Source organism: Bombina bombina, chromosome 3 (genome assembly GCF_027579735.1).
Source record: "Bombina bombina isolate aBomBom1 chromosome 3, aBomBom1.pri, whole genome shotgun sequence".
NCBI classification, from domain to species: domain Eukaryota; kingdom Metazoa; phylum Chordata; class Amphibia; order Anura; family Bombinatoridae; genus Bombina; species Bombina bombina.
Window position 1 is genome coordinate 1,207,316,371 of NC_069501.1, and position 18,631 is coordinate 1,207,335,001.

The 18,631-nt window shown below is 34.9% G+C and overlaps 1 protein-coding gene across 1 annotated transcript in view; it reads left to right on the forward strand.

The window, feature by feature from the left end:
* DLG2 (discs large MAGUK scaffold protein 2) overlaps positions 1-18,631 on the forward strand; it is a 2,066,337-nt gene that overhangs the window by 923,772 nt on the left and 1,123,934 nt on the right. Inside the window, 2 exon segments of the mRNA XM_053708663.1 lie at positions 12,819-12,988; positions 16,423-16,559. Coding sequence (XP_053564638.1) covers positions 12,819-12,988; positions 16,423-16,559 — 307 coding nt within the window.

Here is an 18,631-nt window from a genome sequence, read left to right on the forward strand (position 1 = left end):
TTTTAAGGGGTTATTGGGTGGGTTTTAGAATAGGGTTGGTTGTGTGGGTGGTGGGTTTTAATGTTGGGGGGGATTTGTACTTTTTTTTTTATAGGTACTGTAAAAGAGCTGATTACTTTGGGGCAATGCCCCGCAAAAGGCCCTTTTAAGGACTATTTGTAATTTAGTGTAGGGTAGGGTTTTTTTTTATTTTGGGGGGCTTTTTTATTTTGTTAGGGGGATTAGATTAGGTGTAATTAGTTTAAAAAAATCTTACAATTTGTTTATTATTTTCTGTAATTTAGTGTTTGTTTTTTTTGTACTTTAGATAATTTAATTTAATAGTATTTAATTGTATTTAATTTAGGGAAATAATTTAATTATAGTGTAGTGTTAGGTGTAATTGTAACTTAGGTTAGGTTTAATTTTACAGGTACTTTTATATTTATTTTAGCTAAGTGGTTATTAAATAGTTAATAACTATTTAATAACTATTGTACATAGTTAAAATAAATACAAACTTGCCTGTAAAATAAAAATAAACCCTAAGATAGCTACAATGTAACTATTAGTTATATTGTAGCTAGCTTAGGGTTTATTTTATAGGTAAGTATTTAGTTTTAAATAGGAGTAATTGAGTTAATTATAGTAATTTTATTTAGATTTTTTTTAATTATATTTAAGTTAGGGGGTGTTAGGTTTAGGGTTAGACTTAGGTTTAGGGGTTAATAACTTTAATATAGTGGCAGCAACATTGGGGGCAGCAGATTAGGGGTTAATAAATGTAGGTAGGTGGCGTCAATGTTAGGGCCGGCAGATTAGGGGTTAATAATATTTAACTAATTTTTGCAAGGCGGGTGTGCAACGGTTTAGGGGTTAATATGTTTATTATAGTGGCAGCGATGTTGGGGGCAGCAAATTAGGGGTTAATAAATGTAGGTAGGTGGCAGCGACATTGGGGGCGGCAGATTAGGGGTTAATAAATATAATGTAGGTGTTGGCAATGTTGGGGGCAGCAGATTAGGGGTTCATAAGTATAATGTAGGTGGCAGCGGTGTCCGGAGCGGCAGATTTGGGGTTAATAATATAATGTAGGTTGCGGCGATGTCGGGGGCAGCAAATTAGGGGTTAATAAGTGTAAGATTAGGGGTGTTTAGACTCGGGGTTCAATTAAGGGTGTTAGGTGTAGACAAAAAATGTATTTCTCCATAGGAATCAATGGGGCTGCGTTAAGGAGTTTTACGCTGCTTTTTGGCAGGTGTTAGACTTTTTTTTCAGCCCGCTCTCCCCGTTGATTCCTATGGGGAAATTGTGCACGAGCACGTTACACCAGCTCACCGCTAACGTAAGCAGCGCTGGTATTTGAATGCGGTAAGGAGCAAAATTTTGCTCAACTCTCACTTCTTGTCTGGGTTGTAAAAACCCATAATACCAGCGCTGTCTGTAAGTGAGCGGTGAGCATAAACTGCTCGTTAGCACCGCACAACCTCTAACACAAAACTCGTAATCTAGGTGATTGTTTCTGTGAAGTATATTGGCATTCAGAATAACATACAGTGTATGGCCAAATGTATGTGGACCTCTGACAATCATACCTATATGAACTTGTTGGAAATCCCATTCCAAAACCATCGGCATAATTATGGAGTTGGCCTCCCTTTGCAGATATAATGGCCACCACTATTCTGGAAAGACTTTACAAAAAGATAGATAGATAGATGATAAATAAATAGATTAGATTAGCTAGACAAGCAGACAGATATATAGATAGATACATGATAGATAGATAGATAGATAGATAGATAGATAGATAGATAGATAGATAGATAGATAGATGATAGATGATAAATAAATAGATTAGGCAGATAGATAGATAGATAGATAGATAGATAGATAGATAGATAGATGATATTTCTTTGGTCTTTTCTATTTATTAGGCAATTCCAATACAGCTAGGCACAGGATTCCCCACTGGCATATCTTTTATAATTAAAAAAAAAAGTTAGTTGCAGGGTAGATCATGGTACTAGATAAAAGATAAAGGGTCAACTGAAATCATTTATAATACTTTTGCTACTGTAAAAACAACAAATTTTACATTTACATGAAAATGTCTTTGTTAAAAAGAGCATATTCTACCTGAAAATTTCTTCTTTAGCCATATTTGTTTGTAAAGGCATTTGAAATATCCAATCAAGATGCTTGTCCTAGGATGTGCATCTGGCATGTGTAGGTACCGTCACTTTATTTTTCCTCCTTAGTTTCAGGAAGTTCACTATGAAATTTTGTGAGATTATGGTGGGAACTCAAAGAACAAAATTATTTTCAAAGGGTATGTCCATTATGGAGCAGTCTACTGGAGCTGTTGTCTTCCATGTTTTTTGTTCATGTTCAATATTAATATTACATAATGAGATTTCCAGACTGTAGTCATTTTGTCATCAATTGCATTCTTAAAGGGACATAAAAACCCAATTTTATTCTTTCATGATTCAGATAGAGAATACAATTTTAAACTACATTGCAATATACTTCTATTATCTAATTTGCTTCATTCTTTAGCTATCCTTTGTTGAAGAAATAGCAATGCACATGGGTGAGCTGAGCCTATGCCACAAGGCATCTATGTGCAGTCCCTAATCAGCAGCTACTGAACCTATATACAGTAGATTTGCTTTTCAACAAAGAATAGCAAGAGAATTAAGCAAAATAGATAATAAAAATAAATTGGAAAGCTGTTTACAATTGCTCGTTCTTTCTAAATCATGTAAGAAAGAAAAAATGGGTTTCATGTCCCTTCAACCCGAAGCAATCCATAGCCAAAGGCTCTCACTTCAAGTCACTAATAAACACAGAAATATAGAAACATAGATTTGGACAGCTGATAAGGACCATTGCCCAACAAGTATATAAAGGGTAAGCTTAATCAGTTAAAGGATAGCTTTTTTGTTATACTAAACATTATTGAAATACCCTTGCATTGCTTCTCATTACCACCTGTAAAGAAGAACAAACATAAATTACTCTTGTATCTACTAATCTTAAACATGACATTTTTAACCCTTGTCCTGGCAATGATTCTTTTAAGAAAATAACTTTCCCTTCTTCCTTTCTTTCCTCTAAGCAATAAATATTTATGTCATCAAGTCTTCCTTGGTAAGTTTGATTTTTACACCATGTACCATTTTAGTAGCCTTCTGTTAAACAGATTCCAGTTTTTCTATATCCTTCTGGAGAAATGGCCTACAGAATTGTACACAACACTCAAAATAATAACTAATTTGTGATCATTAATTTCCCTACTATTGAACTTAAAGGGACAGTCTACACTAAAATTGTTATTGTTTAAAAAGATAGATAATGCCTTTACTACCCATTCCCCAGCTTTGCACAGCCAACATTCATATATTAATATAGTTTATAAGATTTAAACCTCTAAATGTCTGCCTGTTTCTAAGCCACTACAGGCAGCCTATTATCACATGCTTTTTAATTTGCTTTTCACAACATGAGACTGCTAGTTCATGCAGGCCATACAGATAACATTGTGTTCACACCTGAGGAGTTATTTAAGAGTTAGCACAACACAGTACTAAATGCCAGTCAATAGATAATAAAAAAGTAATGTGATTAGGGGGCTGTCGGAAGATGCTTAGATACAAGGTAATTACAGAGGGAAATAGTATATTAATATAACTGTGTTGGTTATGCAAAACTGAGGAATGGGTAATATAGGGATTATCTATATTATAAAACAATAAAAAGTATATTGTAGACTGTCCCTTCAAACTGGCAGGCCTGCAGTTTTCCAGAGTCTTCCCTACTGCCCTTTTTAAGAAGAGGTATTCTCCAATCACCTGAATTTTCATTGGGATTCTCATTTACATCAGTACACATCTGTTCCACAAGCAGCATATGATAGTGGTCAATGATGGGGCACACAATAGAAGGCTAGATTACAAGTGGAGCACTAATTTACCACACTCCCGCAAATTGGAAAATGTGCCTGTTTGCGGACGCATAAATAACTGCCCATTACTAGTGGCTGGTTATTGCCATTAGTGCTTAAAAAGGTTAATTTTTTTAAATGTGCCCCACCTGGAACTAAAAAAAGTGTAGTTCTTTTTCAAAAATAAAAAATTGTGACATCTTGGTGGGTGTAGGGTGTTTGAAAAAAACGGCACTGAAAAGTGCCTTTACATAGCAGTCTATGGGAACTGTGTGTTCCCTGTAAATATATTTGTATATGCTTATATACATATATATTTCTGTGTTAAAATGTGTATATACACATATTAACGCATACATATATATGTATATAAGCATATACATATATATTTATTTATTGCTTACCTCACTGGAGCATATGGAAGCGTGCTCTCGTGAGCGCAATGCTTTCATGCAATGCGAACGTGGGGTCATGTTTGCATTGAGCTTCATCTATAATACCAGCGTACATATGCATTTGCTGGTATTACTCAGTTGAACGCAAATATAACTTTTGTAGAAGCGTGCTCAACTTGCAAATTGGCCCAGAGTAAATCCAAGATGTATAGCATGCAGCAGGTCTGATACCTGTTCACTTATTGGAACATTAGGAAATATGCCCGTTGGGCCTGTTGAGGCATATGTTGCATGGTTGGCATAATTGCACTCATTTTCCACTGGATTTCTCTTATTCGTAAAGCTTTTTGCAGAGTACAGGGTGCTGGTAATAACATAAAGGTAAAATGTATCTTGTTTCTGGTGAGGGATTCTACAGGTTTTACTTTTTTCTCTCCTGTAAAAAAATATTTATATAAATAGCTTTTTATGGACAGCACTTCATCGAAAAACACGAAAAAGAACATAATTAAACATAGTTAATGCTTTGAAAGAAAGAAATCTTTCTTAGTTTTCTGTGTATCTTTTCTAAGCATACTAGCAGCCTTTGCCTGTATTAAAAATGCAGATAGCTGCTGAGAAAATTGGACATATCTAATTTTGTTTAGTACATTGCAATGTTCCAGCAGGTATAATAAGATTTTCTTTATCTCTTTGTAAGATGGACGTACACGCAAACATTTGCTTGGTGGAGAACAGGAAATTAAATAAAATCTTAGTGATTGTCACTTAGCTTTAAATAAAACCATTAATGCACCCCCCTCTCAAAACAAAGTGCCCAGTGTATTGATTGCCTGGCATCCTTGATTCATTAATATTTTAGGGCGCAGAACACTAAAAGCAGTGTAATTCTGAAAACTGCAAGAATGGATTTCTCATTAAGCAATGTGGGCGGCATCCTAAGGGCTTTTTTTATCTTTGTGGTGTTAAAACTTTACAGTAAACGGTCTATGAAACATAGGGAAACAAAATGTAGACCTAAAGCATTTCATAGGGCAGCTCCTACCCTATCCTTCATTACTGCTTAAATAGTCTGATGCAGTTGAATACTTTGACTTTCCTGTTGCACAGACTCATTAACCCTTTTCAATCTGGACTTAAGCACTATAATCTCTGCTATTGAAATCAAGGAACATAAGCACTAAAATGTATTGTCAACATAATGTACATGCTATACTATAGTACTATAATTATCACTAGCTATGTCTCTGTTTATGGATATTATTCTCCAATAAAGAACTTGTGTTTTAGTGAAAATTATGCTGTCCCGTCTATTATATGAATGGACTATATGTATGGGAGTTGACATAGCTCATTTTATAAGCTGTGCATAATGATAAAGGTTATATATATATAAAGAAGGTAAAGTCCAGCACCAATTCCTTTTATCTCTTCTGGGTGCAAGCTGCCTCTGTTTCACCTTAAACAGATATTGATTACAAATTGTAGAAATGGCTGCAGCACTCCAAATTGTGTTTTAAAATGTTATTACAAGCAGTGACATACAGGCAACGTTTCGGGCCTTCACCCTTTCTCAAGCCAAGTGATTAGTACATAATACAAAACGACCTTTTATAGGCTGTGCATGTGACCAACAACAGGTGTGTTACATTCAGGTTAACACCATTCTAATTATTCTTAAAGGCAAAGTATCCTATAACAACATTTGATATTTGTAACACACATTTTTTTGTCTCAACTTAGGTGCAATTTGTGCAACATATATTCATTTTTTGCAAAATTTCATGTGAATAAGTTACTTAATTTGGATTATGTGCAATTATCTGTTAGTGCATAATGTTAAATTATAATCTATTTCATTTATACAACCATTTTTAAATAAAACAAAATAAAGAAAGACTAACAAATAAAATATAATCTTACATGACATGTCAGATTCAAGATGGATGTTAAAGGGAGGAAATATTCTATACATACAACTATAGCTATCTTTGATAAAGAAAAAATTGATAGTATTCTATTTTGCTAACAATAAGTAAAAGGACTATCATTCAATCTTTATTTAATTATTTTAATGTCTTAATGAAGTTTTTTGAACAATAAATTTCCTTTTCTTTGTATTCTCAATTCTTATGTGAATCTTGATCTAGATTGTGGAAAGAAAAAAGATTTTTTTCGGAGTTATTAATCATAATGTTAGAGAAAAAGGAACACATTATAATCTTTATTTAATCCTTTTGGATACATACTATCTAATCTATTTATCCATATTACTTCTCTCTGTTGTAATTTCCTCATCCTATCCTGGCCTCTTCTTTGTATGGGGACTTGTTCCAATATCTGAAATCTTAGTTGGTTTACACTATGGTTTTTCTCTTTGAAATGTGATGAAACTGGGAGGTCTACTATACCCTTACGTATGGTATATTTATGCTGGGTAAGTCTATCCTTCATTTCTGTTTGGTCTCTCCTATGTATATAAGCCCACAAGGACATTTTAATAGATATATAACAATTTCTGATTGACAGGTATATATACCATTGATGTTATACCTTTTTCCTGTATATGGGTGTGTGACCTCATTACCTCTTATAACACTACTGCAATGTGAGCAGTTGTAACATGGAAATGTGCCTTTTTACTAGATGTTAACATTTTAGATTTATTACTTCCTATATCAGTTTTAACCAACTGATCTTGTAGGTTTCTTGGTGTTTTATATGATAATAGTGGCAAAAATTGGAATTCTTTGATTTCTTTATAACTACTTTTAAGAATATGCCAATGTTTTTTTGACTATTCCTGTTATTTGTTTACTATTAACATTATATGTACTGACAAAGGGAATTCTATCTAACCTTTGATCTTTTGTTTTTTTCTTAAGTAATTCATCACGTGGAATCAATTTTACTTTATTTAATTCAGTTTCTAAGATGTCTTTAGGGTAACCCCTTTGTATAAATTTTTTACCCATTTCTTGTAACCTGTTATCACAGGATTTCTCATCACTTACAATACGTTTTACTCTTGTATATTGTGACTTAGGTAAAGATTTGATAGTATTCTCTGGATGAAAACTGTCATAGGACAGAAGATTATTTTTATCTGTTTTTTTCACAAATATATCTGTTTTAAACTTATCATTTTCTACATAAATTGTTACATCAAGAAAATTGATTTGTTTAACATCATATTGCATTGTAAATTCAATGTTAGCAGAGTTAAAGTTAATTTGTGTCAGAAATAATTTAAGGGTATCTATGTCCCCTAGCCACACCATAAAGACATTGTCTATATAGCGCCACCATACGCTGGCATGTTTTTTAAACAACTCATTAGAGTAAACATACTACTGTTCAAATGAACCCATATATAATCCTGCGTATGGTGGCGCCATATTAGCACCCATAGCGGTGCCTCTTTTTTGTCTGTAATAGGTATCACCGAATAGGAAGTAATTGTTATTCAATACCAATGTAAGTAATTCAATAATAAAGTCAATTTGTGAATCAGTATATATCTTTTCTTTTATAAGATTTTGTTTAACCGATTTTATACCCCCCAGATGTGGAATACTAGTATAAAGATTTTTTACATCTAAAGTCACTAATACAGGACTTTGGTGAGATTGATACTTTAGCACATTCAATTTATTTAAGAATTCTGTTGAATCCTTTAAATAAGATACAAGATTAGAAACTATCGGTTTAAAGATCTTATCTAGAAAGGTGGCCACATTAGACAGGACTGAGTCCATACTAGTGACTATCGGGCGGCCCGGAGGATTAATTGCACATTTATGGATTTTAGGCAATATATATATAAGGGGAGTAATACATTCTTTCTTTATGAAATACTCTTTTAACTTTTGATCTATAATTTTATTATCAAAGGCCTTTTGTACAATAGTTGTAAGCTCATTTTGTATGATTTTTAAAGGATTGTTGTCTATATAATTCAATCTCCAGATCCATAAAGTTAGTAGTATTACTTGGACAAAAACCAAGACCTCAGTTTAATAAGTTCATCTCCCCTTCTGTGAACAGTATCTGTGATATATTAATCATTAAATCTTTTACTGTGTAACTCGACGTCCTCTCGGCGGCCGACTTGCGACTCCGCTGGTATTTTCTGCCACCCCTCCTCCTCCTCCGTCTTGTCTCGCCACCTGTTGGGAAAAAGAAGCCTGGGACTGTGGTGTTGTCCCGACTGAGCCGCTCCGTGAAGTATCACTGGCATCTGAACGTGAGAAGCACTCTCTTCCTCTTCTGCTTTGGCGTCTGACGTCAAAGTAAGTGATGAGAAATCCTGTGATAACAGGTTACAAGAAATGGGTCAAAAATTTATACAAAGGGGTTACCCTAAAGACATCTTAGAAAATGAATTAAATAAAGTAAAATTGATTTGACCAAAAGATCAAAGGTTAGATAGAATTCCCTTTGTCAGTACATATAATGTTAATAGTAAACAAATAACAGGAATAGTAAAAAAACATTGGCATATTCTTAAAAGTAGTTATAAAGAAATCAAAGAATTCCAATTTTTGCCACTATTATCATATAAAAGACCAAGAAACCTACAAGATCAGTTGGTTAAAACTGATATAGGAAGTAATAAATCTAAAATGTTAACATCTAGTAAAAAAGGCACATTTCCATGTTACAACTGCTCACATTGCAATAGTGTTATAAGAGGTAAAGAGGTCCCACACCCATATACAGGAAAAAGGTATAACATCAATGGTATATATACCTGTCAATCAGAATTTGTTATATATCTATTAAAATGTCCTTGTGGACTTATATACATAGGAGAGACCACACAGAAAATGAAGGATAGACTTACCCAGCATAAATATTCCATACGTAAGGATACAGTAGACCTCCCAGTTTCATCACATTTCAAAGAGAAAAACCATAGTGTAAACCAACTAAGATTTCAGATATTGGAACAAGTCCCCATACAAAGAAGAGGCCAGGATAGGATGAGGAAATTACAACAGAGAGAAGTAATATGTATAAATAGATTAGATAGTATGTATCCAAAATGATTAAATAAAGATTATAATTTGTTACTTTTCCTCTAACATTATGATTAATAACTCCGAAAAAAAACTTTTTTCTTTCCACAATCTAGATCAAGATTCACATAAGAATTAAGAACACAAAGAAAAGGAAATTTATTATTCAAAAAACTTCATTAAGACATTAAAATAATTAAATAAAGATTGAATGATAGTCCTTTTACTTATTGTTAGCAAAATAGAATACTATCCATTTTTTCTTTATCAAAGATAGCTATAGTTGTATGTAAAGAATATTTCCTCCCTTTAACATCCATCTTGAATCTGACATGTCATGTAAGATTAGATTTTATTTGTTAGTCTTTCTTTATTTTGTTTTATTTAAAATTGGTTGTATAAATGAAATAGATTATAATTTAACATTATGCACTAACAGATAATTGCACATAATCCAAATTAAGTAACTTATTCACATGAAATTTTGCTAAAAATGAATATATGTTGCACAAATTGCACCTAAGTTGAGACAAAAAAAATGTGTGTTAAAAATATCAAATGTTGTTATAGGATACTTTGCCTTTAAGAATAATTAGAATGGTGTTAACCTGAATGTAACACACCTGTTGTTGGTCACATGCACAGCCTATAAAAGGTCGTTTTGTATTATGTACTAATCACTTGGCTTGAGAAAGGGTGAAGGCCCGAAACGTCGCCTGTATGTCACTGCTTGTAATAAAATTTTAAAACATAATTTGGAGTGCTGCAGCCATTTCTACAATTTGTTATATATATATATATATATATATATATATATATATTATTATTTATTTATAAAGCGCCAACAGATTCCGCAGCGCTGTTCATAGGTAACAAAGATAAAAGGACAGTACAATATGAGACACCAGACAAAATTTAACAAACAAATACAGGAGGAATTGGGAGCCCTGTTCCCGTGGGAACTTACAATCTAAATGGGTAGGAGGGTGAGAAACAGGAGGTGGGGACTGCAAAGGTGGGAATGATGTTAGTGTGAAGTTAGATGAGGGCAACAATTAGGCAAGTGGAATTCATTAGTTACTGATTTGGTTATAGGCTTCCCTGAACAAGAAGGTCTTTAGGGAGCATTTAAAGGAGGAGAGGTTGGGGGAATGTCTGACAGCACGAGGAAGTGCGTTCCAGAGGGTTGGTGCCGCACGAGAGAAGTCCTGTAGTCTAGCATGAGAGGAGGTGATGGTAGAAGAGGCAAGGAGTATATCGTTGTTGGATCTTAGGGGACGGGCTGGAGTACATTTATTGATGAGTGAGGACAGGTATGGGGGGGCTGCATTGGTAAGGGCTTTGTAGGTCAAAGTGAGAATTTTGAATTTAATTCTGCTGTGAATGGGGAGCCAGTGAAGGGACTCACAGAGGGGTGCGGCAGATACAGAGCGTCGGGAGAGGTGGATTAGCCTAGCAGAGGCATTTAGGATGGATTGAAGGGGGGAGAGGCGGGAGAGAGGAAGGCCAGTTAGTAGGTTGTTACAGTAGTCAAGCCGGGAAATTACTAGGGAATGGATTAGCTGTTTAGTAGTTTCAGCACTCAGAAAAGGATGAATTTTGGAGATATTGCGTAGGTATACAGTATATATATATCCCTGAGGAAGCCCCGATATGTTTGGAGCAGTATAGGGGTGAAACGTACGTAGGCAAGCTCCCTGAGATGCCACACTGATTGACTTCTGCCTAAAGAATCCCACGGATTGGATTTCAACACTTAACTAAGCACCTGAAACAGTGGAAAACTTTACCTGTTCACAAGCAAGAGTCATTTCCTGATTGAAAGCAGTGCACACCTGAGCGTCGTACAGAATGAGATGGCGGAGGAAAAGTGAGCAATCTGTTTGCTAGTCCTGGAAAGATCCCTGCCTGTGTAGCGAATATGTTCACAGGAACAAGATAGAGGGTCTGGACGTCACTGCTCTTGGCCTGGATGCGTGTACCTTGCTTCATACAGTCTACCCCGGAGAGACATACAGCCTAGAAGAGGCGGAGTAGCGCTGGACTAAGCGCAGTGTATGTATACTGGGAGAATCAACAGATGACTCAGCAGAAGATACGGTAACAATGATACACTGTCTTCACAGTATAACAACTTGCCAGTAACGAGAAAGTTAAGAGCGATACTGTTTGAGGATTTTGATGTGACAAAGTGAACTGTTTGCTGTATCTTTATTGATTTACGGGACATATTTGTTTCCACAAATGGTGCCAAGTGTGTGTGAATATACCAACTACAACGGTTATGCTAGCATGAGTAGTCCTAATGACTTTCACTGAAATAACATGCTAGTTATCTGTGGGACAGTCTATTCCTTCTAACCAAGTTGTGATAACCAGCTGCATATATCAGTTCAGCGTCTCTAGCTTTGTGCAATACTGTTATAGAGATACAAGGTGTTAATTGCTATGCACGGTTGTAAATCAGCTGTTTTCATTCAGATATTTCTTTTGAGCAGGCAGTGTCTTTAACACTATGCTGTCTGTTTGTAAGTAACTCTAATCTGTTTGGGTTATCGCTAGATAGGACTGGCCAGTCATAAGTGTTTTATGCATCTGTTTTAATGTGTGTTCATTATGTACAGGTAATCTGTTCATGGATGAGACAGGGGTCCGTTGTTTGTTGGATCTCTTTCTGAAATAAATTTATATGACTTTTCTCCAAAAGAGTGCTGAAATCCCTTTTCTTTTTATGTAATTTGTCGAAATTTCATAACTATATCTTTCTTTTTAAGGCCTTATATATATATATATATATATATATATATATATATATATATATATATATATATATATATATATATATATATATATATATATATATATACATACATACAGTGTGTATATATATATATATATATATATATATATATTATACTCATATACACACACACTATTTCTTTAAATCAAACATTATCTTAGTAATTTATAGACTCATCTGAAATAGACATTCTAGTGCCTATGGCATTAATGAGTATTTTAGAGAATTAATATTGAGCTTACAAATCTGCTTAATTCTTTGAAAGTTATTTAGTTGCCACCAATTCTGAGAGCCCCAGAGATACTATTTTATATTTCTTTTATATATCTTTCGAATTTGCTATTGGTATAGCCGATACTAGTATAATGTATGGAAGCACATTGACAAAAATGTTTCTTTAAGGAAAATATGTTTGTAAACTGGGGACAGTGAATACCATTGTTAGTGGTGAGATCACTTGGGCTAAAATTTAAGGAGCATCTAAATAATATTATCTTAGCCATGCTTATAGGTGATTTTCCCCTGACCCTAGAAAAAGGGAAAATTATAAGAGTGTGTGGTCATTTTCCAGTGGTAGTTAAAATAACGTTAGTAATGTTCCCTTACATGTCAAATAAAATTGTTTCCCAAGTGTGTGTAGTACTTAATATTGCTAAAATTTGTATGTCTTGCAGAGTCAACGACTGTATCCTTCGAGTGAATGAAGTTGATGTATCAGAAGTCTCACATAGCCGAGCAGTGGAAGCTCTCAAAGAGGCAGGTTCTATTGTTCGACTCTATGTTCGTAGGAGAAGACCCATCCTTGAATCTGTTGTAGAAATTAAACTATTCAAAGGACCAAAAGGTATTAATCCAGTTTCTTATTAATTTGTAAATGTAGTGTAGCTTTGTGTATGGTCATTTATGTAGTCTTTTGTCTTATCCTATAGATTAAATTTCATTTAATTTTTAAAACAGTTGTTATCAAAATTAAAGCTCTTTCTCTCTATCTGTGTTGATAAAAAAAAAAAAATTCTTTAAAAATCACATAGATTTATTTTTATTTTTCAAATTGTTAATCAGTGGAATACCTAAAAAGTACCCAGAAGCTTTCACTTTATCCAAAATTCCAATTTCACCTGAGATCTACTAATAAAATAATTAAAAAAAAAAAACATTCTACTTGAGTCTAGTCAGTCAGTTTGGAGCATACTATTGATATTATATGTAAAATGATAAATTTAAAAAGGCAGACTGAGAACATCTTGAAAGTGCACTACTATCAAATATATGGAAATGTTGTCTGTGTATCATTTATGATGCTTGAATAACTTTTCTTTCTACAGTGAGTGCAGAATTATTAGGCAAATGAGTATTTTGACCACATCATCCTCTTTATGCATGTTGTCTTACTCCAAGCTGTATAGGCTCGAAAGCCTACTACCAATTAAGCATATTAGGTGATGTGCATCTCTGTAATGATAAGGGGTGTGGTCTAATGACATCAACATATACCCTATATCAGGTGTGCATAATTATTAGGCAACTTCCTTTCCTTTGGCAAAATGGGTCAAAAGAAGGACTTGACAGGCTCAGAAAAGTCAAAAATAGTGAGATATCTTGTAGAGGGATGCAGCACTCTTAAATTTGCAAAGCTTCTGAAGCGTGATCATCGAACAATCAAGCGTTTCATTCAAAATAGTCAACAGGGTCGCAAGAAGCGTGTAGAAAAACCAAGGCGCAACATCACTGGAGTGCCCAAAAGCACAAGGTGTGCAATACTCAGAGACATGGCCAAGGTAAGAAAGGCTGAAAGACGACCACCACTGAACAAGACACACAAGCTGAAACGTCAAGACTGGGCCAAGAAATATCTCAAGTCTGATTTTTCTAAGGTTTTATGGACTGATGAAATGAGAGTGAGTATTGATGGGCCAGATGGATGGGCCCGTGGCTGGATTGGTAAAGGGCAGAGAGCTCCAGTCCGACTCAGACGCCAGCAAGGTGGAGGTGGAGTACTGGTTTGGGCTGGTATCATCAAAGATGAGCTTGTGGGGCCTTTTCGGGTTGAGGATGGAGTCAAGCTCAACTCCCAGTCCTACTGCCAGTTTCTGGAAGACACCTTCTTCAAGCAGTGGTATAGGAAGAAGTCTGCATCCTTCAAGAAAAACATGATTTTCATGCAGGACAATGCTCCATCACACGCGTCCAAGTACTCCACAGCGTGGCTGGCAAGAAAGGGTATAAAAGAAGAAAATCTAATGACATGGCCTCCTTGTTCACCTGATCTGAACCCCATTGAGAACCTGTGTTCCATCATCAAAAGTGAGATTTACAAGGAGGGAAAACAGTACACCTCTCTGAACAGTGTCTAGGAGGCTGTGGTTGCTGCTGCACGCAATGTTGATGGTGAACAGATCAAAACACTGACAGAATCCATGGATGGCAGGCTTTTGAGTGTCCTTGCAAAGAAAGGTGGCTATATTGGTCACTGATTTGTTTTTGTTTTGTTTTTGAATGTCAGAAATGTATATTTGTGAATGTTGAGATGTTATATTGGTTTCACTGGTAAAAATAAATAATTGAAATGGGTATATATTTGTTTTTTGTTAAGTTGCCTAATAATTATGCACAGTAATAGTCACCTGCACACACAGATAACCCCCTAAAATAGCTATAACTAAAAACAAACTAAAAACTACTTCCAAAACTATTCAGCTTTGATATTAATGAGTTTTTTGGGTTCATTGAGAACATGGTTGTTGTTCAATAATAAAATTAATCCTCAAAAATACAACTTGCCTAATAATTCTGCACTCGCTGTATAGACGGTTCCTTGTTTGATCATTTTGGGACATAGAGCTTACAGTGGACTAAGAGGTAGCAGACATAAAACATCCAGCACTGATCCTTTCAGGATGAGTGACATGCCCTGTTCTTGGCTGTGTGATAGCAGGGGGATGGGGCAGCACAATTCTTGAGTAATAATATTTGCAGATTGAGAATGCTGCCTCACTGTCCCTGAGCATGAGCTGACAGGTTCCTTAATTTAGAACCTTGTCCGCCTGCTAGTTAAATGGAGCCAATAGTGGGTTAGATTACAAGTGGAGCGATATTTAATGCTCCCGCTCAAACGGTTATACCAGGCATCCTCAAACTTGGACCTCCAGAGGTTTTGGAACTACATTTCCCATGATGCTCAGTCAGCTGATATGCTGGCTGAGCATCATGGGAAATGTAGTTCCCAAACCTATGGAGGGCCAAGTTTGAGGATGTCTGGATTATACCATTGAAAGTAAACTTTTAATGCAGGCGGGTTAGTATTAGATTACTGGTTAATATTACAAGTTGAAAGTAAAATGTTAGTGCGAGAGCTAAACTCAACGAGCGCTAACTTGATGACTTTCGAAATCTCGACCGTATTAACTTCTTCCCATAGACAACAATGGAGCAAGCAAACTAAAATAAAACAGCTTTGGAGGGCCAAGTTTGAGGATGGGCCAAGTTTGAGGATGTCTGGATTATACCATTGAAAGTAAACTTTTAATGCAGGCGGGTTAGCATTAGATTACGGGTTAATATTACAAGTTGAAAGTAAAAAGTTAGTGCAAGAGCTAAACTCAACGAGTGCTAACTTGATGACTTTGGAAATCTCAACCACATTAGCTTCTTCCTATAGACAATGGAGCAAGTAAACTAAAATAAAAATAACTCATTATAGCCCTTTCCAGTCAAACACCATATCATATAACATATACCTTTTAACCCAAATAGAAAAAGGTTTTAATATTTTATTAAAATAATATCAGATAGTGTATATATAATTGTAATACTTTATTTTAATGTTTGTTTTTTGTTGTACTTAGTGCAATATTTTTTTAGCCTTAACCCTTTACACAGGGTCTTTACTTGTGCTAACCCGTCAAGAGCAAATTTAGATTGTGCTCAGCTGTGCGTATTTACTTTTCAACTTCTAAAACATGCACAAAATTAAGAGGGCACAATATTGCAATATGGCACCAGCAGCCCAGTGTTGCTATGTCATGTATAAAACTTTATAGCTGTATTATCATACAGGAACTAAAATGTGTTCTACAAAAATATGCTGTAGTAAAAGATGACATATAACATCCAAACCTTTATAAATCTGGAATTACCTGTTAAAATAAAATACTACATACAATTACATTATGGTCAAATTTATCATTTTTTTTTCTTTTAAATTAATTAATTCTCAATAGCATTTTAGTATTTCTGCATTATTATTATTATTATTATTGTTGTTGTTGTTGTTTTTAGGTTTAGGCTTCAGTATTGCAGGAGGAGTCGGAAATCAACATATCCCTGGAGATAATAGCATTTATGTAACTAAAATTATTGATGGAGGAGCAGCACAAAAGGATGGAAGGTTACAAGTTGGGGACAGACTACTAATGGTGAGCTTAACAAATGAGTATTTCATTTATTGCTAATGTTTTAGTGGTGTCTTACAATATTTTTCAGTTAATGTTCCTAATGTTTTTGGTAGTTGCTATTTTATAATAAACAATATCATGCAGCTGTGCAGCTTTAATTGAATTTAATGGAAGCTGTGCAGCTTTAATTTAAAGGGACGCTAAATTCAAAGCGAAACTTTCACGATTCATGTCTTTATTATGCACATTTTGGAGAATATAGCTCTCACTGAGCATGTGCAAGTCTACAATTATTTGATGGCTGTCACATGATAAAGGGGGACGGGAAATGGAAGGACGTTTTTAAATCTGTCAGTACAAAATCTACTGCTCATTTGAAAATTCAAAGTAATTCTTTTTTGATTTTTGGTTTTTGGTTTATGCGGCGTTTGCTGATTATGCAATTCTACTTAATTAAAATGAGGAGATGTGTACCCCTAGCAAGGCCCTTATCAACCCTGCAATGTGCTAGAGAGATAAATTATCCCTCATTTGAAAGGGTAGACTCCTTTCTTTCCACTCACTGTCCTTGTAAATGGTCAGGGGGAAGAGATACATTCTTGTAAAACCCTCTTCCCCGGCCCTCTGGCTTGGACTTAATAACTTCCATAAGCATGTAGTAATGTAGTTCCCGCACCCTTGTGACTTCACCACGTGTAACTGTGGTGACTTCAAAGGGCTGCAAAATGACGATAGATGCTCGCCATATGCTCAGGAAAATGGATGTGAATGATGACTACGGGTTGTCCTGCTTATTCAAGGGTTTAAAGACAATAGGAAGTAAGCATAATTGTATTAAACAAACCAAGAAACATACATCATTACAGAACTATTGAAAAACATGAAAACATACTGAATCATTTTATTGGCAGTAGCTTGCTTGTTAAACATAGAACTAGAAATATTTGTTTTAAATTTGCAGCATAGCTGGCAATTAACAATATTTATATCGAAACTAGCAATATCGCTGACAGATAAGACCAGGTTTAAAAAAACTAAGAAAAATATTTGAGACTATAAAAGGCAACCAGATAGAAAATCAGCTCACCTAATCAAAATAAGAAATTGTAGAAGGACAGTAAAGTAAAATTTAACATTCATGATTCAGCATGAGATTTTAAACAACTTTTCAATTTAGTTGTATTACCTAGTTTGCCTTGTTTTCGTGGTATCCTTTGTTGAAAAGCATACCTTGGTAGGCTCAGGAACAGAAATGCACTACTGGGAGTTAGCTGCTGATTGGTGCTGATTGGTGGCTGCACATACTGTAAATGTCTTTTCTCACTGGCTCAATGTTTCAGCTAGCTCCCATTAGTGTAGTGCCGCTCTTCCAACAAAGTATACCAAAGGAACAAAGGAAAGAGTTTTTTTTTTGTTTCATGCCCCTTTAAACATAAATTTGAATTTATATTAGCAGCACTGTTTCTGTAAAGATTGGTTCATACTCAGTAGTTTTAGGTTCTTCTTTGTGGTTCAGTGAATAGAATCTATTTTAATTCTTCTGGTCCCACTCTCTCTGTTATTACAATTGAGCTGTTCAGTCAGGTACGTTTCTCATCTCATCTAGAACCTGCTGATCTCCTGCATGGAGAGAAATAACACAAAATATTTGTGGGCTTTTTCTTTGAACTGTATGAGTCTCTTCCTTCACATCCAGAATCCTGCATAGTGATAGAATTATCTCTCAAATTTGATGAGAGACATAGCAGAACTGAGAAGATTTCTTAGATAATCTTGCCAGAGTGGAGAGCTGTATATCATTGGGCAGAGAATGGTCATGCAGCAGTCAGTAGTCTGTCACTTGTCAGATCAGCTGTGGAACACTAATTACCTTCTGTGGGTGAGTGGGTGCTTTATGGAAAACCTAAAGTAGGTTTCATTGGCTAACACTAATTACTGATTGAATAACATTTATGTCAATATACAGAAAACAGTCAGGTTATTTTTCAGATGATGGCATTTTCCCCTATGCAATAAAATTTTTTTCTAAATATCAGCTTCAAATACCTTGTCATTATCTCTGTCCGTAAACAGAGTTTAATATGGCTTATGTT